The 26,319-nt window shown below is 43.4% G+C and overlaps 1 protein-coding gene across 1 annotated transcript in view; it reads right to left on the reverse strand.

The window, feature by feature from the left end:
- Positions 1 to 2,579: 2,579 nt before the first annotated feature.
- KIF13B (kinesin family member 13B) overlaps positions 2,580 to 26,319 on the reverse strand; it is a 119,332-nt gene continuing 95,592 nt past the window's right edge. Inside the window, exons 36-40 of the mRNA XM_035895412.1 lie at positions 20,147 to 20,264; positions 18,789 to 18,922; positions 8,804 to 8,866; positions 6,244 to 7,267; positions 2,580 to 3,281 (exon numbers count right to left, since the gene is read on the reverse strand). Coding sequence (XP_035751305.1) covers positions 2,881 to 3,281; positions 6,244 to 7,267; positions 8,804 to 8,866; positions 18,789 to 18,922; positions 20,147 to 20,264 — 1,740 coding nt within the window. The 3' untranslated portion in view covers positions 2,580 to 2,880. The remainder of the gene's footprint in view (positions 3,282 to 6,243; positions 7,268 to 8,803; positions 8,867 to 18,788; positions 18,923 to 20,146; positions 20,265 to 26,319) is intronic.

Raw genomic sequence — 26,319 nt, forward strand, 5'->3', positions numbered from 1 at the left:
TCAGAGAAGTCCTCTAAGAACGTCCCCGTGGCCCCATTTGATTTGTTTGGCTTTCTGGAGCTCACGCCGCATGGGGGCGATGGGGTCAGGATGGCTTCATTTTTGGGGGCAGGTGTCAGGGGTTTGAGGAGAGGTTTAACTTCACAAAGTCGAACGAGGCGGTAAAACCCAAGCCAGCTACGAGTAAAATCCTGCCCCCGCCACGGCGGCGCTCCGCTCACAGAGCCGCTTCGTCACACTCGGCATCCGCTGGCGGTTCTGACGCAGCGGCCGCGCTGCAGCGCTGGCTTCCAGGGCAACTTATCCCAACTTACTTATCCCAGAGATGGCAGCGAGCACCTTCTCCTCAAACGGCGTTTCACGCCCCTCCGAACGCGCGCAGCTCAGTTTTGGAGCACAACCGAGGGCAGGAGGAGAGGAAATCCACCCCCTATCAGTCCCTAGCCATGTGCTCCAGATGTGCAAACACTGAAATACGGCTCTTGCAGCACAAACACAGCCCGAGGAATTTCTAGGGGGCAGCATAAATCGTGAGCTACTAACCCAGCTGCCTTCTGCCCGGCCCTTCCGCTCCTGCGACTTGGATACCTTTACCTTGGTCCCGGGGAACTCCCACCTTCAGAGGCAGCCCTGCAAGAAAAGAGGCTTCAAAAGGACTCGGGCGGGTTCTTCCCTTCGTATCTCCCCCGAAAGGGGCCACCTAGCAAACATCGAGAAGTTTTAAGGATATCCCTAAATCCGGTAAAAATGAAACGCTGAGACGACAACAACCCCAAGCACCATTTTGGGGGCCGCGTCACATCAGCGCCCTTTCTGCAGCACATCAGAACAAAGTGCGAGTAGAAGAACGGCAAAGACGGGTTTTAGAAAACTCAGAAGGCAGCGTAAGACGCGTCGTATTAACTAGCGGGTGGTTCTTCACCGGCAAGGCTCGGCGCACCCCAAAACGAAACGTCGCTTGGTTGCACGAGCCGTGCCTATAAAAACAGTTGCCATTTAAAAACCCCAGGATTTTAGCGCCTGAATTATTCATTACTCAATTTCTCCCATCTTCTTGGCTTGAATAGACAGGAGCTTCGTGCAAAGGGAAAGGAGGAAAAACTGTACACTAAAAATATCTTTAAAAGCTGGTCTGTACATTTTATATTAAGATTTCTTTACGAAAAATCTAGGAAACACTGAAACTCGTTAGGCAAAGCTGGAAGGACAGACGAATCCCTGGCAGTACTATGCATGCTGCACCGTAACCCGTCCCGCTTATTTCTGCTACAGATTAGTTTCTATTTTAATTTTATTCCTTCTGCATAAATGATATTAATTACAGTAAATCAGCATAATTATCTCCTTCGCTAAGCATCCCTATCTCCTGCGATGACAATGTAGCTTTCCCTTGGACCTCTGAACCAGATGGCTAAGGCACTTAGACACCCACGTGCAGCACGGGCAGCGGCGAGATACGTATTAAAGTTTAATCATTAATTTAGCATCCTAAATATTCCCCGCGTAGATAAAACGTCTATTGCTCAAGCTGTCCGATCCCCCCCCGGGATGACTAAACAAGATATAAACAGCTCAGAAGAGAAAAGCCGGCGGCCTTTCTCCAGTCGTTAGAAAATGAGCGCGTGTACGTAGATACGTGCACACGTCGGCATACGCACACGCACGGCACGTGTGTCATTTGTGCCACAGGCAGTTAAAAACTAGCCAGGGTTACCAAAAATAAAATCCGAGTTGTATAAAAGCCAGCCCAGACCTCCCGCTTTCAAGAGAGATTTCGTTTCGGGGACGACGGCTCAGCTGCTCAAGCGGGTTCTTTGCTTTCGTGTGCCGCTTGGGAGGGTTCGGCTGGCGACGGAGGCACCTCCTCTTTGGGTCGACGCTGGGTAGGGTGCTAGGAGAGCTCCTCTGTGCAACGTCAGGCGGTGGATGATTGTAAAGCGCAAACACATCATATTTTAACGTAATAAATAAAAAAAATAAATAGACTGGATTAATCCCGTTCCCAGGAGAGCGATCCTCTGCTTTGCTTAACTGGTAAAAATCCAGGTGTCTCCAAAGGCTGGGTGGGAATATCGCAGCACGGAGGTGCCGAGACCTCTGCAAAAATCCACTTGGCCCAAAGGACGGAACCAACGAGATGAAGGTCCTGACCCTTTGGGGCAAGCGAGAGGGGAACCTGTCGTGGTGAGAGCGCACGTTGAATAGATTACAGACAGCAAATTCGCTCGACTCCCCTCTTTCCTAAAAAGAAGGGATTAAAAATACAACAGCGCGGGTCACGGGCCTTGTCCCCTTCCCAACAAATCCCCTAGAGAGATGGTGCTGATCTCCCCAGGAGAGGGGGACAACAGGACGGTAATCGAAACGGGCGCTGGTCCCAGATCCGCATCACCAAGGAGCTGTTGCTTTTTTAAATAAAAGGGTTCTGGGGGTTCTTTATTTCCCAATGAAGTTTTACATTCGCTTCTCTGCCTGTCTGGAATCATTCTAACCTTGCCCTCTCACCGTGTATTACGCGATAGGGGGACAGCTCTTACGAAACTAGACAAGAACTGTTATTTTGGGGAGTTTTGGGTTGGTTTTTTTTTTTTTTTAGAATTGCCATTCACACCGAGAGAAGCACCGGTGCGTGGGCAGCATTTTGGAGCTCTTGGGAAGCCATGCCATAATTTGAACAATTTACACATCTCTTCCTTCTCTGAAAGGTGGAAGAGAGCAAAGCTTACACCCACCCACCGCCACGAGCTTGCCCCGGCTGCCATCAGTCACACCCTGAAGCGTCGCAATTTGTATCAGGACACGAAGGCCGTAGATCCAGCGCCACGGCAAGGCAAAGAATTAACATGTCAATCACCCAAAGCAGAGAAGAAACCCCCTTCATTAGTGTTTGCTACAAACTAGAAGTTCAGGTGGTTGGTTTAGCTTCCCGAAGCTAGAAGACCTGCTCCCCTGGCTGCGTTGCTCGGTGTTTGCTACGGAGGGTAGGGCTGACTCAGTTTGCCCAGGATTTCCTGTTCTCCGCATTTTTCTGGCTCTTCTCCGGTCGCAGCGTGGATCCTCCTTCTGCTTTCGCCAGGGCTGTGAGCGAAGCCAGGTTGGAGGCCGACCCGGAGAAGTTGCCGGTCTTCCTGTTCTCGGGGGCGGCGCCTCCCTGCCCGATCCGGTGCTCCGCCGCCTCGCTGGTCCCGTGGCCCTTTTCACTCTGCCTGGTTTCACAAGCAATCCGTAGCCTGGGTTGCATCTGAAATACTGCTTCCCTCCAATCGAGCCGTCGTTCTTACCTTTGACGAGAAAGAAGGGCGAGAGACACAATGGTTTTTATTCTGTGCGTGCGGTGCGTTACTAGGAGGAGACCAGAAGAAGAGAGCAAGAGGAAAATGCTGAGAGGGAAAATAACTTCCCTATAAATACACTGTGAAGGTAAACACCCAGGAGAGAGCACTAAAGGCACCAGAGGACAAAGCTGGTACGAGAGCAAACAAATCTGAAGATCGATAGACTTATTGACATAAAGACAAGTCTTCCAGCTACCGGAGGAGTAGAGAAGCGGGAGCAGCCTTCCCACAGGAGCAAAGATAAAAAACCATCAGCTGGTTTTATATCTGAACCTGATAAAATTATAAGATTAGAGGGAAGCAGCTGCCCACGACAGCAGAAGGCTGGACTTGGTTCAGGTGGCCCCTAGCTGCAGGCTTGTGCTCCAGTGACACCAGTAGGCTTCACTGCCGAACACCAGCAAGGCCACTGCACAGAGATAGCTGCCCTGAATGGGACGCTCCACCTTATTCTGCCTCCCTGCTTGCTACTCAGGGGAATTCTTTAATTTCACCAAAAATGTTCAGCAATAGATGCATTAGCAACCTATGGAGAAGGAAGGAAAAAAGCCATTTAAAAGAGCTTTTGGTTTTCTGAGTTGATGAGAGTCTGAAGTTGGGAAGAGTTACTGTTTCCATGCCGTAAAACCTCCACAGAACAGAAAGAATAATTTCTTTACACTGATGCTGCTGAGATCTTTCTATTTCTCCCTTTAGATCTTTTAAAATTCCGACGATCACTGTTCTGGGTACTGGGACAGAGACCACTCCCACCTGTAAAGGGAATGTGAAAAGATACAACAGCTCTTTAAATGACACAAGGCCACCCCTTTTGTTTTACGGGTATTTCCTTTGCTCTGCCACCGTTACCGCGTTGGGTCCAACACACCCTCACGTGGCCAAGGACTTGGACTTCCACCCCTGACTGTAGTGTGACAAAGGTAGAAGTTTGTGACCATATTTCCCAGGGGAAGCTCCAGATGTGCTAGAAGCCAGTTACGCTCCAACAAATCAGGGACTTAATCCTTGTGGAAACAGAAGGGAAAAAAGAAAAAAACAACCCAGTAACATCAGCAGTTGAGTCCTCAACGGGCCAAAAATCTCGTGGCCGTTCAAGTCCTCCACAGACAATGAAGCTGATGCTTACCGGGTATGGGCAAACAGCTTCAGAGAATTAGCACTGTGGTCTGGAGTAGCCAGACAGGGGGGGAAGGTGACCTTCCAAAATGGAAATGAATCTGTAAATACATATACATTTTGGTTTTTTTTTAAAATAAGGACTGTGAATTCAGGACTGAGAATCGTGTCTAAACTTTCAAAGGGAGCAGAGCTACAGTTTGCTTTCCAGGACGGCAGACTCCATGGAGTTTTCTGTAACCAGCTGAAAACACACCGTCCAGTTTAGCTCTCATGAGCACACCATGCGCAGGGAAGATAACTGCTCATTTAATGGGAGTTCTGGATCCTCGACACAGCATTTATCCTGGTGAGCGGCTCCAATCCCAGGGAAGCATGCAGCAGAGATGAGCGTGGGCACCTCCCTGGGACGTGCTGATGCAGCGCAGGCTCTGCTGGGTGAAGACTTGGAATGCTTCAGCTTGGTTAAAAGGATTTAAATAAGGAGCTTTATGTGCCCTTGGTAAACCAAACCCTCTTACTATGGAAGGCAGCGGTATCTACTGCTTGTCTCTTGAATTTTCCACTGGCACGCCCTGCCTTCACCCAATCCTGCCTACTCTTGGAGAAAACGAGTGCCATGAAGGTGGTCATGGACCTGCAGAGGAAAGGGGTTACGAAACCTGGGGCTCCAGCAGAGGACAAATGCCAGCCATCATCTCTCTTTCACCTCCCTCACTTTCAAGGGCCGATATGAAGTCACTGTTTTTCTGTGCCGTGCTACAAAGGCACGCAGGAACAGCGCCTCCCCAGGAACAGCACCCTGGTTTCCAAAAAGTATGTATTGGAGCCTAAATTCTGGGAAGTCTACAGCTGTACAGGTAAGAATGACAAATGAGAAGCTGAAAGAAACCTTAAATCATCAATGTATGATTATTTAGAATCATGGAATCGCTTAGGTTGGAAAAGCCCTTTAAGACCATCAAGCCCAACCATTCCCCTACCCCTGCCATCCCACCACTAAACCCTGGCCCTAAGCACCTCGTCTGCCCGGCTTTTAAATACCCCTAGGGATGGGGACTCAACCCCTTCCCTGGGCAGCCCATTCCGATACTTGACAATCCTTTTGGTGAAGAAATTTTTCCTAATGTCCAACCTAAACCTGCCCTGGCACAACTTGAGGCCATTTACACAAACAAATTGTCTTTTGTAATTTTACAGCTTATTTTAAAATAGCCTGTGAGAGACCAGGTAACCTGTTAGGAGACTTTGCCTCTTATTTAGCCTAAATGTTCCACTGATCATTTGAATCCCACAACGCCTGTTGCGCTTTGGACACTCTTATCCTCAGAGTAGAAGTCCAGAAGAATCATAGAATCATCAAGGTTGGAAAACACCTCCAAAATCATCAAGTCCAACCGTCAACTCAATACCACCATGCCTACTAAACCATGTCCTGAAGAGCTCTTTGGCCCCAGGTTCTCTGAGAGAACTCGATGGACACTAGGCATATCTCCCACAACTAGATACCTCCCAACCTGCGTTGTAAAAGCAATCCTGATTCCTACCTCCATTGTAAGAAGCCAATGAAATAATCGAAAAGGGACACAATTCAGTCACAGGTTGGTGAGACTAGGTTTACAAAGGCAGACTGGAAGAAGATTACAGCAGGAAAGATCTTTCATACTTCCCCTCTCAAAATGCACCCAGCAGTGGCTAATGACGCCCCCCCTCACCAAAAAGTAGCATTAAAATGAACGCTGCAAACTCTGACTTGCTGTCTGCTTTATACCCGCTCTGGATCATATTTTACCTGAAGGTAAATCCAGTTCGACACCAACCCATGTTCCCTCTTGAAAGTCTGTGGGCCCAATATATCTAACGGTGCCCATCTTATTTGCGCCAACTGTGACGTATTCTCCCTCTTTCAGCCACTCAGGAATTTCATTGGCATCTTCGGAGTCAGAAGTCACCTCCAGTTTTTCTTCTGCCATCTCTGATCCATTATGGTTCAGTCCACGGGCAGCGGAAGTGCTCTTTTCTCCTTCTTGCTGCTCTTCTGTGTTTAGTGAACATGCGGCATCTGTCCCCAGCATGCTTGTGAAGGACTTCAGCTCTGAGGTCTTGACTTTCTGGATTTTGAAGGGGGAGGCTGCAACGCCAGGCTGGGACAATTGGTCAGGATGAATCTGTGGTTTGGGAAACACCAGTTCTGAAGACCCAGAAGCTATTTCTTTTTTCCTAGCTTGTCCTGCTGACTCCACTGATTGTTTGGATAACAACTCCTTCTTTGGAGTGGAGGTAGAAAGGAAGGGTTTTGCATCAGTGGCTACAGAGGCATCATTTGCCTGCTCACTTTGAGTCACAGGAGATGCGCAAGATTTTGATTTCAAAGCATCATTTCCATTCACTTCAGTGCTGTCTTTAGGTCTTGCGTGGGCATTTTGAAGGCTGAAGGCGGGTAGACTCTCCCTCTTAGTACTGAGACAGCTTTCTGAAGAACTGTCCGAGTGCCCTGGCATGTCAGAAGAAGAGACCTGAGCCACAGCGGGAGCTGGGAAGTCACTCACCGCAGGCATCTGACCCCCTGGCTGAGCTACAGCATCACTTCCTGCTGCAAGGGCTTCGGAGAGGGTGGCTGTCGAGACACTGTGAGAGAAGTACCCACTGGAGGCTTCGCTCAGAGGACTTGGAGGTCCTTCCTGGGAGTCCTGCGCCTGGGTCTCTCCCGTGGGCTGCTGCAAAGGCACTTTGGGAGTCTTTTCCGGACTCTTGTCCGCCTCCGATGTCTGCACTGCGGTTTCGAATGGCTGTTTCCCTACTTCCTCTTGGTTAATCTGAAACAGAAGAGCATAGTGACTGTGGAGCTTCATTACCCAAACTATCTGGGCTAAAAGGACAGATACAAGGCCTCTGGGAAGTACAGAGGCCTCCAGCTTATCTAAATCCCCGTGTAGCGGCAATCTCAAAAAGATGCGAGCTGATCTTTGCAAACCTGGTAGGATTGTCAGCTCATTTCTTCCATTAATAAGAAAAGTGTCGACTAAAAGAAATATGTTCCCCAATATTTACTGAAAAATTATTTATATTACAGGAATGGTCATTTGCTGTTTGAATAGCAGGATTTATATGAAATGTGAAACAGCCATGATCTATAAGTCTCTCACAGTTATTTGGCTTAACTCTCAGGATTGATAAATCATGCCTCTCCAACTAAACTGTCATTTGTGTCCCCGTTTCCAAATGCCATTCCCACCTCAATGCCGCCAGCACCACACACTTTCCGAGTATGAAATTAACTGCACCTCATGAGATTAACAGCCCATTTTAGTGATGTATTTCTTGGCTGTAAAGTTTACTAAATCTGATAGATCAATATCTTTTGCCAGCACATGTACTCTAAAAGATTAGGATGTCTCTAAATCTCTTTGGGAGGGTGGGAGGAGGCTGCTAATATGAAGGGGAAAAAAAACGCGGTTGGAGGACGGCAGACTTGGACATAGCTTAACTCTCAGGTGAACCTTTTTGTTTACTGTTCAAAATTTTGTGGTTTATCCCATCTAGTGGTTAAGCATCCCAAACTGCAGGATTTTCACCTTATTCTGAAGTACCTTTTCCACTGGAAACGTAAAGCGGCATTTGAAGAAAGAGGGGTTTGATTGATTTACAGGAATTTCGGAACCAAAGGCTAGCTTGCTATTGCTAAGGGAAATGGAATACAGAGAAGTTTTTGGAAATATTCCTGCGGATTAAAGACATATTTTTAGCTTTTCTAAGGAGGGGGTGGTGTACATGTGGACTCTGGAGCTCTGCTCTTTCTTTGGGCTTTCCCTTGTAAGCATTCAGATGACAGACATTTTGCTAAGACAATAAAAGCACGGTAGGAGAAAGCTGATTTGCTATTCGTAAGACTGAAGTTCTGCTGAACTGTGGGAGATCACAGGGTCTATTTTCTCTCCAGCTTAGCAAGAGCCTTGTTTTCACACTGATATCATGAATTGGCTTGAAATGTAAAACTGAGAATGAAGCTCAACACTCAGAATGATGGACACGTTCTGCTTGTAGAAAGCGTCAGAACCTAGCAATTTACCTTTCAAAGCAGCAAAACAGCTAAATTTTAGCTAGTTAACTGCTAATGCAATCAATTGATTAACCAGGCTTTCAAATATAAAAGTGTAACCAGCAATACAAGGGGAGATTTAACCAGGACCTATGAAAAGACAGCAGCACAAACTGCATTTAACTGTCTCACAGTGAAGCAACAGCAGTGCAACAGGTTTTAAGTTTTAATCCCAGCATTTGGTTTTGCCACCTCTGGTTTCCAGGCACGTGAATATGAAAAATCGTATCCTCGCATCCTGGGATGTGCTTACCTGCTTTATCCTTGCAGCGCTGGCATCAATACTGGCAGACTGAACCATAATTCGTGGGACGGCCTGCAGAAATGAAAAAAAAAGAAAAACAAAACAACCAGAGCATCATTCACTTAAAGGATTAAATATTGTCAAACTGGTAAACACTAAAACTTATATTTGAAATTTTTGGAATCACAATTTTTGAAATTTTGGAATCCTTCCTTTGTCACGGAAGGACGCAGCACTGCTATTTTATCGCATTCTGATGACATATTCTGAAGGGGTAAAAACCTTAACCAAGGCATCCCTGAATTTTGACATATGAGCAGCCACAAGCACAAATTCATAGTGTACGAAGTTTTCTTTTACGCAGTCATCAAAGACAGACAACCGAGCGACCAGATGACAAAGAGATCTGAGGTCATGCTGGTCTGGCTAGTGAAATCCTCAGCTTCAGTCCCTCACCACAACTCCTTCTCCATCTCCAGTATCTTAATTCAGCTTAGGTTTTAGCATTGTTTGCTGTAACTCAAAAAGGAATCCAGAAGCAAGACCCGTGCAGCCTCTTTTCAAAGAGGGCATCGCCACCGCCTGCTAGAGCGAAGACTACACAGGCCATCTGCTAACCACAACGTACTGGTCCCGTGGCAGAACCACCACTTCTGTGCTTTAACAGTATCTTGTCTTTTATAGCGTGGGGTTTGATATAAAGGCATTGACAATAAATGTCTCTCGCTTGCTCCGTATTCAGGTTTTTATGTTAAAGATTTGAAATAACCACTCTCCTGAGACTCCAACAGCAAATCATGACACTTGACTCTAAATCTCAGGCTAAGCTGTCAGCTTGGGCTGTCAGGCCCTGTTGATGCGGGAGGGAGAGGGACCACCATTTCAGTGGGGAACCTTGGGAAAGGGAAGTAAGAAAAGGAGAGAGGAGAAGGCAGAAACATCTCTCCCTGGCACAGTTAAATAACGTACTGCAAGTGCAGCTTCATACTTTTGGGGAAAGAGCTCTTTAAGGGTGACATATTATACAATTTGGGAGCAGTCTTTTTTTTCCCCTCCTCTTTTTTTCTCCAAGGGACTTGAGAACTCCTTCTGTAGAAACATGCAGGCAGCGCTCATCTCCGAGACAGCTATTTCCAGAACTCGACAACCTGTTTAAAGAACGGAAACTGTCCAGCTGAAGAGTAAGGTACTCTTCTCTTGCATCCCTTCTAAGCACAGTAAAGCAGAAAGTTGACTGATCCTGTTCCCAAAAGAAATGCAAGATGGGGGAGAAGAACAGCTATTATTTATACAGCGATTGCCAGACGTTAAATAAAACCATGGTTGTTCAAGGGAAAAAATAAAAAGACAAAAGATGGACAAAAAACCCAATGGCTTCACAGTGGATCAAAATAACTTTTTGTAAAGACATCAAAGCTCCGGTTCAATAAAAGAAAGCAGAAGAGTGGGGGTTTGCTCGTCTTTAAACCTACTAATTGAAAGTACACCGGAGAAGTGGGGTTCAGAGCGAACTGGCTCTATTTCAGGTGCACAAGGTGCATTTGGAGATCCTTACTATCACATGCACTCCAGGAAGCAGAGGGTGACCCAAATCAGTGAAGAAATCAATGAAGCCTAAAAATAAACACAGCTTTAGGGGCCACGATCCAGTGGTTTCCAGACGCCTCGTACTCCAGAACTTCAGCTTCCTTTGGAATAAAGCGCCGGTCTTCTAAGGCAAAAGTATTAACCTGAAAGCAACTGCAGTACTGACTTGTGGCCGAGTCCAGAGATGGCTTAGAGCAATGAGGTGCAGCGAGTACCCTGACTCGTCCCAAGTATTAGCTCAGACATGCAAGGATAACTTAATTGTCGTAACAGTCAAGTGTTTCAGTTAAAGACTAGAGAAGAGAGGGATTAACTTTCTTATGAGAAAACCCTGCAAATTTTAGGTTTATCAGAGGCTTATCACAGTGTTAAAGGGAGCGGAGTATTTGGCAGAACACTTACTCTCTCCTCTGCAACCATCTTTGAACCATGGGTTGGGTCCATCTTGGGAGTGCGAAGCCAAGCTATTAAGTATCCCCTTTTAATGAAAAACGTATCTGTAGTCGCAAGGCTCTAGGGCTAATCCCTAGGCAGGCACTCACACAGCACTTTAAACCTTTCGCAGAGGTGCAGCTGAACCTCAGCGAGAAGCCAAGACTCTCAAATTCAAATTATCCTAGTTAAATATCTCCATGCTCCAATGCTAAAAGCACTGCATTTTGGCATCTCAGAAAGGTTGCGAAAAGGAAGAACACTGCCCTTGCTTCCACACTACTGTTTGCCATCTGATACAGCAGGGGAAACAGCCTTTTTCAGCAGACCTTCTACCAGGGGCCAAAGGCAGCTCCAGGCTCGCACACCGGCACCGTAACACAACTTGATCTTCTTGCCCCATTTTCTCCCAGTATACGAGCCACCTCTGGGAAGGGCTCTCAGGTCCAGCATTATTATCCGGAGATAAGCACTCAGAATTGGAATAAGAAAAGGTATTTAACGATATTTCTCAGTTCCTTTGATTTCCTTTTCTCCCTCTAAAACAAATAAACAGAGGAAAGCATTTGGGTTTTCTTTTTATCTCTCGAACCCCTTCAGACTTACAGCATGTAAATCCATGAAATCTAAAAATCCAGTTGATATCAAACAGCAGAAGAAATAAAACCGTTACACTTTCTTCATTCCTCATCAAGCTCTCCTCCTGAAAGGATGACAAACCTCAAGACTACGATAACTTTGCCAAGCAATTTTAGAAAAACACAGAGAAAAAAGCAATTACGAGAAGTGGCACTTGCCCAGCTTTGGTGTTGACAAGAAACAGATGGGCAGAAACACCCTCACTGGGGTAGCAAGGGTACTAAAACAAATCTTTGTTATGAAATGGAGTCAAGTTACTTGGGGATCCTGAAAACAATGTGTTTGCCTATCTGTGAAGCCATTTACTGGATGAAAAATATTTCTGAATCGAGAGCCAAATTCTGTCATTAAACGTTTGTAGATAGCGGCTGCTAAACGAGACATATATATTTACCCAATGGCAAAACATGACCCTTTTAGAGTGATAATGTTTGGCACAATTTCTCCAACCAAGTTGACAAAACACGGCGTAGGAGAGAACATGAAAGCAATTCACTTTAAAGCATCTCTGAATCTTTGTAGAACAAAAACTGTCTTTTTCTTAAGAGCTGCTACTCTGAGCAGTGAATTTATAAGGATTTCTAAGAGCGCGTATTTTCTGGTCAGATGGGAGGTCAGTTTGCATGTACTTTGAGGTCACGAAAAGCCATGTTGTCACTAGTCATTGGAGTAATCTGGAGACCAACCTGGTACATTGGTGAGCTTGAATAGGAAAAGCAAATGTGTATCTCACCCCACTTACAGAGTCACCAAAATTAATCCTAAATTAACTCAGGTGTAAGGTCTTGCACCTGGGAAAACATAATCCAGGAGTGCAGCACAGCCTGGGATCCATCCAGCTGGGGAGCAGCTGTGTGGAAAGAGACCTGGGGGTCCTGGTGGCCAACAAGCTCAACAGGAGTGAGCAGTGGGCTGCTGCGGCCAAGAAGGCCAACAGGGTGCTGGGGGGCATCAACAAGGGCTGCAAAAAGATAAAGAAGTCATCATCCCACTCTGCTCAGGCCCCACCTGGAATCATGTGTACAGTTCTGGTCCCCGCTGTACAAAAAAGATATGGACAGGCTGGAGGGGATCCAGAGCAGGGCCACCAAGATGATCCAAGGGCTGGGAAGCCTGATGTATGACGACAGGCTGAGAGAGCTGGGTTTGTTCAGCCTTGAGCAAAGGAGGCTCAGAGGGGATCTCATCACCACGTACCAGTACCTAAAGGGTGGCTACGAAGAAGATGGAGACTCCCTTGTCACAAGGAGTCCCATGGAGATGACAGGGGGGAATGGACACAAGTTGCTCTTGGGGAGATTCCGACTGGACATGAGAGGGAAATTTTTCACAATGAGAACAGTCAACCACTGGAATAATCTCCCCAGGGGAGGGGATGACTCCACCACATTGGACACTTTCAAGACGCAGCTGGACAGGGTGCTGGGCCATCTTGTCTAGGCTGTGCTCTTGCCTAGAAAGGTTGGACCAGATGATCCTTGAGGTCCCTTCCAACCTGGGATTCTACGATTCTTTTTCATACCATCTATTACATATATATATAATGGCAACCTCTTTGATGAGCTCAGAAAAACACATTTGGTATTTCAATGTCATTAAACATTTTGTAAAATGCCTCTGACAATGGTGACTGATGACTTCAGTACAAAGCCTTTTGACTTCATGTCACTGGATGAAAATCCTTCAGTGTTAACACCCAACATGCAGAAAGTTCAGCGGCAGTTAACGGAACAGACCGGGCCAGCGCATACAAGAATTATCCTCCAAGCTCCAGAAATGGTCTAAGCCAAGGTTACAGCTGATGCAATCCTAAAAGGGCGTTATCAGAAAACTTCCACTGCTCTTGTCTATGCTTTACCATCCGCAGACAGGAGTGCCTGAGCTCAAGGACTGTCACGCTGACAGTATTATGTTCACATCACCATTTAAAAGCAGCTATTGGAAACTTCTGCAGCAGGGCATAACAGTTGCTTCATTAAATATCGATTTAAATCAGTTTTGAGCACTCGGGATAAAATACTTTCACAAGACATACACAGCAATGCAGTGAGAATTCTGAATCCCCTAGTACATAGCCAAAAAAGTAGAATCCATTTTAAAAAGGCCCCCCATTTTAAAAAGGTCTCCCCCAACAACATTCCTCAATCTTAAAATCAGTTTGAAGTCTTTAATCATTCAAATATAAAATCTCCTGCATTCCAAAAGGAGATCTGAAACCCACTACAAGTTAAGTTTGTTGGTTTTTTGGTGTTTGTTTGTTTTCTTCTCTAAAGACACTGTGCCTTTAAGTATTAACCCAAACCAACCCCTCTTATCCCACCTTCCACATGTGGGGCATTTCAGCCTGTAATAATACTTTTGAATTCCACATTTCTAATAGGCTTTATGCAAAATTAACCATACCGTTTCCTATGCCGTTAAATTACTTCATTCCTAGGTCTGGGCAGATTGAGAGAGTAATTCGTAACCATCTTCAAGTTAGTTCATAAAGAAGTTTCAGTGGTTTGCTCTAAGAACTTTAAAAGCCAGTTTTCCATACTCGTTCTCATTAAAAACTATTTGTAGGGGGATGATAGTGAAAACTGAACTCAGAAAGAAATCAAAACACTAACAACTCAGTCACAAGAAGCAGACACATACGAGCTCCGCTGGCCACAGAGGATCTGTTGGGCTATGCTGATTATAGCATCCAAACGATTCTTTATTTGAAACTCTGAAAAAAGCCTTTGAGATTTTAAAGAAGGTTCTCCGAGGCCACATTATTTACATTTGATTAAGGAATGTCAGTTCTAGCAATTATACTCTGCACCATGCACATCCATGAAACCGTTATTTTTTAATGCACTGCCAGAAAAAGGCTTTTGTCTATTTAGATAGCTTTTCATTAACTGCATTTCATTATTTTTTAAGATTAATTACTACGTCTGCATCAGAAGGTGAAGGAGAAAAAATTGAGAGCTGCCCTCTCCATGTGTCACACGTCTGCATTTCTACACCACAGAACAAAAATGAATTAGTGTATGGAAATTCAAATGGTTTGTGTTTTTTTTTAACATAGCTGTGACTCAAGAGCTCTCATTTAAAGCCACGCGCTGACAAAAAGACATTTGGGCATCCAACAAGGTTCTCGAGTATGAAGGTGACCAAAATCCACTTACCAAATGCACATTGGTCAGAGGAACGTGCTTCTGCCACAGCAATGTCAAAAAACAGAAACTGAAATTTAGTATGTACATTTTTAATGTCAGCACCCAATGATGCCCTAAAATGTAATTACACGGGCAGTTCCTGGAGATCACCAGGGTCACAAGGTAAAGAACAGTAATTCTGCTTGGCGCACACTATGAAAGCCTCAGCATGTTAATAAAAAAGACAAGCTTCAAGAGCATGTACATAATATAATTAAGCACAGACAGATGAAACACTGATTCTCCAGCCACCTGCATATTTTATGCAAGTATTTCCAACTTTTCCCCATCAGCAATGAGGTTTGGTAAGGCTTTAAATCTTGCGCACTGTGGTACTAAGCTTTTTAAAGAATCGACTAGGAAAAGAAAAAGCAATTCCAGCAATCTGAAAAGGTTTAAATTGTTGGCTTTTTTTATTTACAGACTACTGGCAATTAATTTAAAGGCATCAGATAATGGAGAAAATAGGCATTTTCTAACTTAAAAGTATATAAACGGCTTCATCAGAAACCAATCTTTTAGGTACATAAACAGCTTCATCGGAAGCCGTTCTGCTAGTTGCATAAAGAATCCTATTATGCCAAATTAATTCAATCTAACTAATTAGAGAGCAGGAAGTTCTTTCAATTATTTTATGTGCTGTCTGAGAAACACACTTGAATACGAGAGCAGATTTCATTAATTGCGGTTCATTATTCTCCAGATTAGTTACTAAACTTGCATCAGAAGGTCAAAGACAGCAATTTTGTTAGCTGCCACCACCTTGACTGGAATGTCTCTGCATTTTTGAAACTCAGGCAACCACTGACTATAAACAAAAACCGCACCAGGCAAGACCATTTTGTTAAGATAACTTCTGTATGTGCTCGCTTACTTTAAAGGTTGATGCCAGCCTAAGCAACGGCATATGAGTGAAATAAAAAGCTGCTGAAATAAAAAAAGGTATTTTCAGAACGAGCGATCAGAACTCCGTCTTCTGTTTACTTGCAGAGAATCAGAGATTTGTTAACGCAGCCGCTCGGAGAGCTGCTTGGTCACGATGAACTGAACTTCAGCGATAAACTTGGGAAAAGGTTAAGTACTGCTCCCTTGGAAATGATGCTCAAAAGCATTAAAATCAACTTAGCCGTAAGACCCTGCTTACAAGGCACAACAAAACAAATCTGATGCTTTCTGCAGGGATGTACAACCATCTAACCTTGATAATTTAACTATAACATATTGAAGATTTAATACAACAGCTGGGCCTGCCATCTAGTTCAAGATGGTTCACCAGCATTTTTCCAGAACAGGTTTTAATGACATTAGATAATTAAGTGCTCTCAAATAATGTAACAGATATGCACTGAAAAGGGAGCTTGACAAGAACTTTGGAAATTCTCTTTCATTGTAGTTGTTTGATGAACCAGGAGAAAGTAACAAACCGATCCACTTAGCTTTTTGGTGTTTATGTTCAAAAACCTGTTATTACGTATCTGCTCGTTTGCTTTTAGCCAGGAAAGGATGATTTAGATCTTTCCATTTGCTTTGTAAAGTGTAGTCGGGGTTGGACTAGATGACCTCTAGGGGTCCCTTCCAACCCAAAACATTCTATGATTCTATGATTTCTATTCCCGAACCCAGCTCTCCCAATTTGTTGTTCACAGCAACCGAAGTCCATCAGTTGCCAGTCAGGCGTCAGATTCCTTTGCAATTACAGCCAAAGAATCCTTTTGGCTTCGCCTCCCCCTTATACTTTTTGTAGTTTACCACCTACTCTCACCTTGCACATTCATTTACGTCCCCTGCCGCTGTGTATCGAAGTTTTATTCTTCCACAGAACTAAGATGCATTGTTCTGTATTTTCTGAGACTCAGAAATATCATTCTTTGTGTCCTTTCTATTGCGTAGTTTACTACCGTTACGCAAGAATCACAAGCCTGCTGCCTGGCTCTGGCAGCTTAGCGATAAGGTGTGAAAGCCCATCGCCACACACTGACCCCCCCCAGCAGCCCCAACATCCACTGCGTACAACAGCCGTTCATCACCGCCACCATTTACATTCCTTTGGCCACATTTGCACCACCGGGCCGTTATAAAGAAACAGCAAGAAAGATTACGAGAGCGAGACATGGTATTTATGATCTTAAAGCCAGTCTGGCTACAACAGCACGGATTTATTTTTTGTGCTGCGCAGAAGCAGCTGTAGCTAATTCTGTAGCAGTTCCTTCACTATTTGCTCTCTCCATAGGCACTGTGCTTGCTAACAGGAGTGAAGATGCTCCATTTCCTTACAGATAGAGCTGCGAAGAGTGTCTACAAACCTCTCAAAGCAGCGAGGTGTACTTGTAATACAACTGACTTCTATTACAAAACTAAAAGCAGCAAAAAATTTTAAGATTTCATTTTATTATACAGATCCAGCGGTCATGGAAAAACTCAGGTTGCTCTCCAATGCGACCAAGCATTAAAATATCACACACTCCTGTTAATATATTAGCTTTTATTTTTTTAAAACAAAGCAGAAATAGCATTTTCCCTCCTACTAAAACTTGTTGCGATCACAATCCGATTTCTTGAGCTTCCATAGTAATCCATAACACAAATTAAAATCTCTTTAAATAGACGTCCTTGTGGTTTAAAAACTGGCTTCAAGACAAATAATCCAAGACTGATCTTGAACAGTAGGGAAGGAGTGGGAACAGGTGGTTAGACTAGAGGCAGGAAATTAGGCCTCCTTTGTAATCTCAGCTCTCATGGATTCAGTAAGAATTCAAGAAGTTGTGAAAGGCTCTCACTGCAATTGTAAAGAGCTCCTATTTGCATCTTTCAATACCCGAATACCTTCAAGAAAGCCACCGTCTTAATGTTAAATTCTCTAAATTTCATTGATAAGTATGGTTATATGGTTCCAGTCTCAACGCTAAGGCTGTTGTAAGCAGAAGGCAACATGAAAATGTAAAGCATTAAATTAGGTAAGATTTAGGAGTAAAATCTGCTCCTTTTATTACTTTGTAGAGAACAAAACCACAGTCAAGCTAAAAATATTTTGAATCTGCCTTACTTTTACTTGTGCTACGTCTGTCATAAGTTACTTTTTAAATGATTTAAGGGTTAGCATATTTATTTTTGGTCTATTTATTTAATATTTCACTGTATTACTACGATGACAGAACAACTTCCCATAATCCTCAGACATTCTTATAATGACAAGTTCAGCTGTAGCAAACAACAGAACATCTGGATCCAATCAAAAAATAGTTTCTTGGGGATTTTACTTGTTCTGCTTTGTTTTCAGAAAGACATGCTTTAAAACGTTGGTCTGCATGTGAAGAGGTATTGCAAGGTCTAGGTTAACAGGTAATGCGCTTCCAGAACTCCAGACAAGTGAACAAGAAGACAGCAAGAGTGAGCTGGACTTCCAGAAACTTCAACAAGTGAGATCTGGCTCCAGATTTATCTTCACAACAGTTTTTTATATCTTCCAGACTTACACTATACAGGGCTACTCCTTTATAAATAAACTACAGACTCTCAAATAAAGGAGAAAATATTATTTACAATGGGATTCTGTATTTCATCTGTTTTCTTTAAAAGACAGTAGTGTTTTCTAGTCTGCTTGACCGTGCATTAGCTACTGCTCAGAGCACAGAAGCCACATCTACAGCAGGTGGAGTTTTGCAGCACAGAATCCAAAAAACAAATCAAATGCTTCTCTGACGTGTGGAATAGGTAAGAGAATGAACAAAAGCAACTATCCAAAGTACACAGCAGAAGGTGGTAAAAGGTGACATGAGCCGAGGCGAGGGGCAGGAGGGAACGGGGTATGAAATAATGAATTAAAAATAGAATTACATTTTCCACTTGGCAATAGACAAACAACACTAAGTGCACTTCATAAATTTTACTATTGTTGCTGCAAGGGGTATTACCATAAATCATGCTGGTAGTGTACTTGGCACTTTTAAAAAGCCAAGTGGGCTGAGTGTATCAATAAGTTTAAACAGCTCCGCTATCTCTGGACAGAACGGAGGGGAAATGCATCACGAGGCTTTACTATGACTAAAAGCTTGGTTTGCACTGCAACAACATATAAAATAGCACTTTGCCAGCAAGTCTAACAGCACTCACCAATATTACTGCATAGCCTATTTGATTTAATTTTTTACCTGCTGTGCAAGAGGAGAGGTCTGCCTGCCCTTCTTCTCATCTCTAACAGGAAAGAGAGACTTCAGCAGCTTTGGCATCTGAGGCACAAAGGACTTTACAGGATTCAGATAGGAAGCAGCAAGGCTACCAATACCTGCTGGAAAAATTAAAGAATGAGAACAGTTACGCTTTGGGGAAAGGAAAAGAAAATAATAAAAATCAATCCAACCCCCCCCAAAAAAAAAGCGTTACAAAACTGTTATCATTTTAGTCTAAGACGACATCTTCCATTAGCCAAGGAAAAGCAGTGAGTGCTTGAATTTGGGTAGGTCTTAAGCTGTGACCCCACTATAGGAAATTTTTTTCCATCACACGGTGTGAAAAAGCTTGTTTGCAATTGAAAACATAAAATGCTTTATAACTTGCAGAAGCAGGAAAAAAACCAACCATCAGGAAGCAAAATTGAAAAAGGATGTCCTTACAGCACACAACTTTAACGACAATTACAAAAATTACTAGAAATAAAAGATGAGAAGATCCAAGTTAAGAAAAAGATTAGGGGCGTTCAACTCTCCTTACTCATACTGCCATTTGTGTTTATTTGTATGTATTTGTAGTGAGGTGGGTGCTGGTCTCTTCTCCGAGGGAACAGGCGATGGGACGAGGGGAAATGGCCTCAAGTTGCGCCAGGGGCAGGTTTAGGCAGGGAAGGGGTCGAGTCCCCACCCCTGGGGGGATTTAACAGCTGGGCAGAGGCGGTGCTGAGGGCCAGGGTTTGGGGGTGGGATGGCAGGGGTAGGGGAACGGCTGGGCTTGGGGAGCTTAAAGGGCTTTTCCAACCTAAATGATTCTGTGATTCTATGATTTTTTCTACACTGCTCTCCCCTTGAGAAAACCTACTTAGACATACAAAACATCACTACTATATATCTCTGCACTCTCAGTCACACGTCAGGCACATCAGCTGCAAAATAATCCATCAAATTCCAGCGCTGCTTATTTTCTAAAACATTAGCAGTCTTACTGTCTTTGATGGTTTACTCGCATAACAAATAGCACTTTCTGAGCCTGGCTAACTTTTGGCTTCAGAAATTGAGCTCCTGAGATAAGATTGCATCTTCAAACAACTTTAACCATGGTGGCATTTAGCAGAACTAGTAATAGAGTTAAGAGGAAAGGCTAGTTGGAGTAGCTGAGAGTCTGAACAGCTTTGCCACAACTGCTAAATATTCACATAGAGGAAACCGCATGGACATTGCCCTGTAGAAGAAATTTCTCTGCAGCTCTGAAAGCAGCTCAGCTTCATCTGACATTCACGAGCTGGGGTAACTTCACTTCATTTTTAGAAAAGTTGTTTTAGCTTTAGGAAAGTGTTTACCTGGATCAGGAGAGTGGTTTTGCTGCCCAGAGCCAGGCAGAGAGGTACGAGACGGACTAATACCTCTACTGGAATTTGTGGCACCTTGGGATACATCTTGCTGACTCTCCCATCGGCCCTAGGGGGAAAAAAAAAGGTGTATTTTTCAAAGTTAGCACACCAACAAGAGTACAGCGATGCTTATGTACCATGCCAGCCTGCACAGCCCCTTTGCAAAGTTCAGAATGCACAGAGCTCAGGAAAGACCCTTCCCCGGAGGCGCTTTTAGTTGAAACACCCAGCCCTGCAAAGATAAGCACCTTCAGCTCCCATCAGCATCAAAGCATATAAAAAACCTACTTACGGACCTTAAAGCTATAATAGTTCACTCAATCGCACAGCTGTGTTTTGGAACTTACAACAAGGTGAAAAGTTACAGCCAGGAGAAAATAAACTAGTACTGTCTGCCCAAAATTCCTAAATATTTTGCCTATCTGCTCAGGAAGCGGTCACAAGTAAAATCTGGATATAGAGAGTGTCAGAGAGAAGGGGTGAGGAGAGAGCTCTGAACACAAAAAGAAATATGATCTTAGACCTGAAGGCTGGATGTTAGTGCCTAGGGTCAGATAACAGATGAGCTGATCAGATCAAGAGGAAACAACTGTGGTAGAATAATTTTTTTGTAACAGCCTGGAAAAGAGGGAGATGGAATACATGACAACAAGCTGCGGACACCAGGACCCAAGAAAAAGATTAAGTAAAGACAGGTTAAGAGTTTTGACACAGTTAGCGAAGATGAAACACAATGCTTTTTAGACCTGCAAGAGCCTGAGTGTAGATGAGGTAGAAGGCAACAGCGACCGAGAAGGTGGTAGGCCATCTGCCTTCCCAGAGGCCCAGGATTCTCTAGCTGGGTTTTCACATGGATCACATGGAGATTTCTTTCGCTTTTACAAAAGTCCACGGTGTTTTTGCATCTTTCGTCTCAACCTTATGGGTGAGAAATTGGCTCAGTGACAAAGTCTCTGGGCTAACAGAGAGAATCTCCAAGCTGGTATTTCACACCAGTGCACGAGTGTCAAGAATCTACGTGGCCAAATCTTCTTTTCCTAGCTCTATTGTCTTGATATGTAAAATGGTTTACAGATTTGTCTGCAATGATTACACTAAGTGACTGGCCAGAGGGTGTCTCTGCTGAAAGTTTCATGTGGATACGAGACAGTAAATTGCTTCACCAAACTGAGCACCACGTTCGGTGTGCAGAGCTGAAAGGAAGGCACTGAAACCCATGGGGTTGTCCTGCAAACTTCTGATACAGGCACGCGTGCCATTGCCTGTCAAAGAGGTTCCTTTGCACTGCTAAAGAGTAAGCTCTAATAAAGCTATGTGGTGCTAATTTACTTAATTTATAGGAGACCTTAAGGCCATTCAATAGCCATTTAAGAGTCTATGGGTCAAAAGAATCTGGTCTCAAACGCTACAAGAAGTCTCAATGTCTTGTAGAAAAAGTGTTGTCCTGCTCAGGTAGCAGAGTAAACTGCAGCAGGACTACAAGCTTTATGGCCTCAAGTTGCGCCAGGGCAGGTTTAGATTGGACATTAGGAAAAATTTCTTCCCCACTAGGGCTGTCAGGCACTGGAAGGGGCTGCCCAGGGAAGGGGTTGAGTCCCCATCCCTGGGGGGACTTAACAGCCAGGCAGACGAGGTGCTTAGGGACAGGGTTTAGTGGTGGGATGGTAGGGTTAGATTAAAAGTTAGGCTTGATGATCTTAAAGGGCTTTTCCGACCTAAAGGATTCTATGATTCTAAGCTTGCGAAGTTTAATCTCTCCAGAAACAGAGGTGCAAAGAGGATGGTGCAGCCAAGCCGCTATAAATCGAAATCTGATTGCACTTCTGGTAAAGAGTTATGCTACGGTTGGTACAACATCTGTACTTGTCTGGATTATATTATATCTGTATCTGAATCTTGCCTGTCCCTTTAAAAGACATAGCAGAAAGAGAAATACTTTTATAATGAGATGGTACAGCAAACATTCTAGAAGGAAGTCACGAGGGATGGACAGACCTGCTACATCCCAGACCACAAGTTCTATGTGTTTTTTTCTTGAGGAAAGAAGGAGAAACAGGTCTTTTCAAGAAGCCTCAACACTGTTGGAAATAATCCGACCTTGAACAGAAACATGACAGGCAGCTAAACTAATCTTAACTGTAACTTGAAGTCATGAATGTTTCACAAATAATAAATAAGCCAGGATAGGAGGAATAGATTTCTCCAATGGGTTGAAGGTCACACTGAGCAGCCCAGAGCAAAAATCGTTTCCATTTGGATCTATAAGTTAGTCCCATAGAAGCTCTCCTGCTTTGAATAGCAAGTAACTTGCACTTCTGCAGAGCAGCACCTGACTTCAGACCCCTACTAGCTAACATCCGTATTAGCAGATGTAGAGACAACAGGCACTGCTTCTGTGAAGTAACGTTCAGGATACCTGAAGACTAAGGGATGTCCAAGTTGACTGGAGGCAGCCATCCTGAATGTCAAAACTGATGTAACCCAGGCTGGGACTAGCAGTAATACCAGGGGTTTGTTTAGTCTTGCATTTTTGAGGACTTTGGTGTTTAAGCCCTTCTCAAAAGCTTCCTCTCTATCAGCATGGACAACAAAGCTGTTCTACCCATACCTTAAGCCCCCAACTTAAGCATTATCTTTAACCTGCAACTCATTTCTGTCTTACACACATCAAAAAGTCATGCCTATGCCTGGAAAATTCTTTCCACAAAACGCTTCTATGGAACAGTCTTTCCTATTCTGCTCCTCAGAAACTCTTATCCAGGCTTTTGCTGTCTTGAGTTTAAGCTAGTGAAGGTTTCTTTCAGGTGGCCTTACCACATGTACTCTTGCCTGGCTTACATCCACTCAAAATACTGCTTCAGAGACTGCTTTTTTATCCTGCATTATCAAAACATTTAATTTTTTTTTGATTTTTTTTGAACATTTGATAATGTTTTGATCATTTCACGTGCTGCAGCAGCCATTGACAGCCAGCATGGAAACAGCCAATGACTTTGGACTGTGCTCAAACTGCCTTCCCCTTTGGGATGTGAAATGTTTCGTGAAGTCTCCTTCTCTGGCTCCCACTAACAGGTTAGTTTGCAGGAGAAGAGTCAAAACACGAGGGAAGAGTTCATATCTATCCAGATGAGGAAAATATCTCAGTGTAATTCAGTATTTTTTGGATGCACCAGCTCAGTGGTGCTGAAGGAGTTTTAAAAAAAATAGAAGACCATTTGGTAGGAAGTGGTCACAAGACTCAAACAATCCTGAAATACTGTTTTGGTTTTGTCACCTTCTGGTCTGCAGTCAGCCTGGTAGATGTTGGCATTAGGTTAAGAAAAAGAACTATGGAAGAGTGCAAAGCATCTGAAGGCTTCTTTTTTGGAGGACATAACAAAGCTTGATTAGTGTTACTTTTGGATCTTAGGATAATGATCCACTTACTAAAGACAAATGGATAAAGGTGACATGTCTTAATCATTTTCTATCTATAGGGCAAGTCTAAGTGCTTCTGGAGACCACAGAGACATAAGAAACAGAAAGACTATTACGGGAAACTTTTCTAGCTTACTAGAACACCGACTCAATGCAGGTATGGAGCAAATGAATCATTTTCTGAAGCATGATTCATTGAGTCAGAAGTGCCCTTCACTGACCCTTCCAACAAAAATAATTTCAGGCAAGTATCTTACTTTCTAGATCTGGTTGGAAAACGATTCAAAAATTGGGGTGAGAAAGAAACAGAGCAAACCACTTTCAGAATATTCAACCTGTACAGACAGAACAGCAAGATTTAATAACTTTTTCCTTAGGAAAAAATTTTTCTTAGGATGTGCAGGAAATTTTGCTTCAGCCTTCATATTATGTATGACCACATTATCTACATAATTTTAATTTGATATTCTACATTTTGCCAGGTTAAATAAAACGCAGTCCTGAGAACAGGAATATGCACTTGAGAATAGGATTTGTCTGGCCATGTGCTTAGAGCATGTTGGGTTTTTAAATTTACACTTGCTTTGGAGGGAGTGTAAAGATCATAATTTTGGACTGAAGGTCAGATTCGATAGGGGTAATGTCAGCCTCAGCTCTGAGATGACAGCAAACCATTAAAAAGTAGGTAAATCAGGGCAACAGGTGGAGAAAACGTGAAAAGAAAGAACGGAGACAACTAAAAGGGCCAACTGTTGCACAGAGAATCTGCAGAGGCAAAAGGTAGTTCACCAATGATTGATTTTACTAAGATGGATTGAAAGATAACCCATCTCAATCTCACAAAAAGAAAAAAATGTAAGAATTATTAACTATATTAACTTGATGAAGTTCCCAAGTTTCACATAAGCATGTTATATAGCACTCTCACATGATTGCTTTCTGCATTCACTAACTGTAACACTTAAAGTTTAAGTCTAAGCAGTTGGTATTATTTAAGTGCTGTGAATCCTTCCTCTATCAAGAAGGGTGGTGAGAGAAAGGAAGGAAGCTTGTAAATCATTTGCCCAGAGGAGCCATCATTTCATGAATATATTTGCTCTCTGCCAAGTGACCAAACAGAGGTCAAGTGACTTAATTTAAGAAATCAAAAATAGCCACCGGAAGAATGCATGTCTCTTGATGCATTTTGATACAGAGCTGCTAACAAAGTGTTTTAGTTCTAGAATACCTTTTCCTCCTTCTTCTCTGCCTTCCCTTCTTTCACACATCCTCCATGAAAAACACCAGGGAATTTATTTCAGGGCAGCATCGACACGCACAAAATCTTCAGAGCAAATACGGGTGATCACTAGCTAAGTCATCTGTAGGCTTTACCTGACAACAATTCTTTTCTTGAAGTTGAGAGACCATTAAAATGCTGCCACTGGGTAAGAGAAATGAACAGTTCTTGTGTTTTATTATTTTAGCAGTTCAGAAAAGGCTTAGAAAAAGGTGACCATGTAGCGCTTGAATATAAGCATACAGCTGGGACAAAAGGCACTTGTCCTCACGAACAGTGAGATCATTCAAATTGGTCTACATGGTACCAATTTGGTGAAAAAACTCTGGTTCCCAGTAAAACCTGAAGGTTAAGTGGCACAATCTTGTCATACTTGGCTTTTGGATACAAGGCTTTTGAGCTACAAACTACTGAGCCTTTGGGAAAGGAAGGACAACTGTCAAAGACAGAACAGCTATTGTGCAAAGGTATTTTAGGAACAACTCATGAAATTTTTCATCAATATGTGATTATAGTCTAAAGAAGACCTGTAAAACAAATCAGAGGTGCCTTCCATTCTTTGTGCACCTGATTCTTCCAGTTTCAGTCAACTGAATTTTTAAACTTCCAATGCAAACAACCTGGAATGTAAAAATCCAGCTCCGTATCTTCTATCACCACTAAGAGACTCTGTAGTCCTGCAGCACCCGACATGCTGATGGTGCAAGATGAAATAAAATTCATCTCGCTCTCCTGCAACCATATCTGTAGTGATAACAGGAGTAAAAATTGGCTTTTTCTCATTTAAGCAAGCAGATATAACTTAGAGGTGAGACCAAATGCAGTCCTGTTAACCTAATATGAAACATCCTTAAGACTGCAATCCGAAGTAATAGAAGGCATCTCCTTGCCTTCTCAGCCAGGTAGGTAGCTTAATCTTATGAGTTATTATTAAAAAAATTCCCAATGGTGACTTAAATATTTCACACGAATGCATATCTCGGTGTGAGAGTCATCCTGTTCTTTGGACGCTCTCTGTGGTGTCAGTATACAGATATATTCGTTAATGTTTTTTCAAAATGTGCCAAACCCACACCCCTGCTCCAGTCCTGGAGAAGGGCTTTTCTACCTCTTCATGGGGGTGTGATCACCAACCCCCATTTGTAGTAACAAAGATTCACCTATGGCTGCAAGATGAATCCGGGTCCTAATTCTGGAAACTTCTGATCTGTCTGGTTTAGCTGCACCAACACCATCTTTGCTTCTTATTCTAACCTGTTCAATATTCTTGTTTACAGGGGAATTAGTCCTGGCTATTCATAGCGCTGAAGAATGAAGCAGAGTCCAGATTCATAATTTTAACAGTAGGAATGGTGCTTTACATACGGGAATGAGACTCAAGAACCCTTTCCACAAAGCTAAAAATCCATGGTAAAAACAGCAGGAA

The sequence above is a fragment of the Egretta garzetta genome, unplaced genomic scaffold (genome assembly GCF_000687185.1).
Source record: "Egretta garzetta isolate BGI_Z169 unplaced genomic scaffold, ASM68718v1 scaffold325, whole genome shotgun sequence".
Classification (NCBI taxonomy): Eukaryota; Metazoa; Chordata; class Aves; order Pelecaniformes; family Ardeidae; genus Egretta; species Egretta garzetta.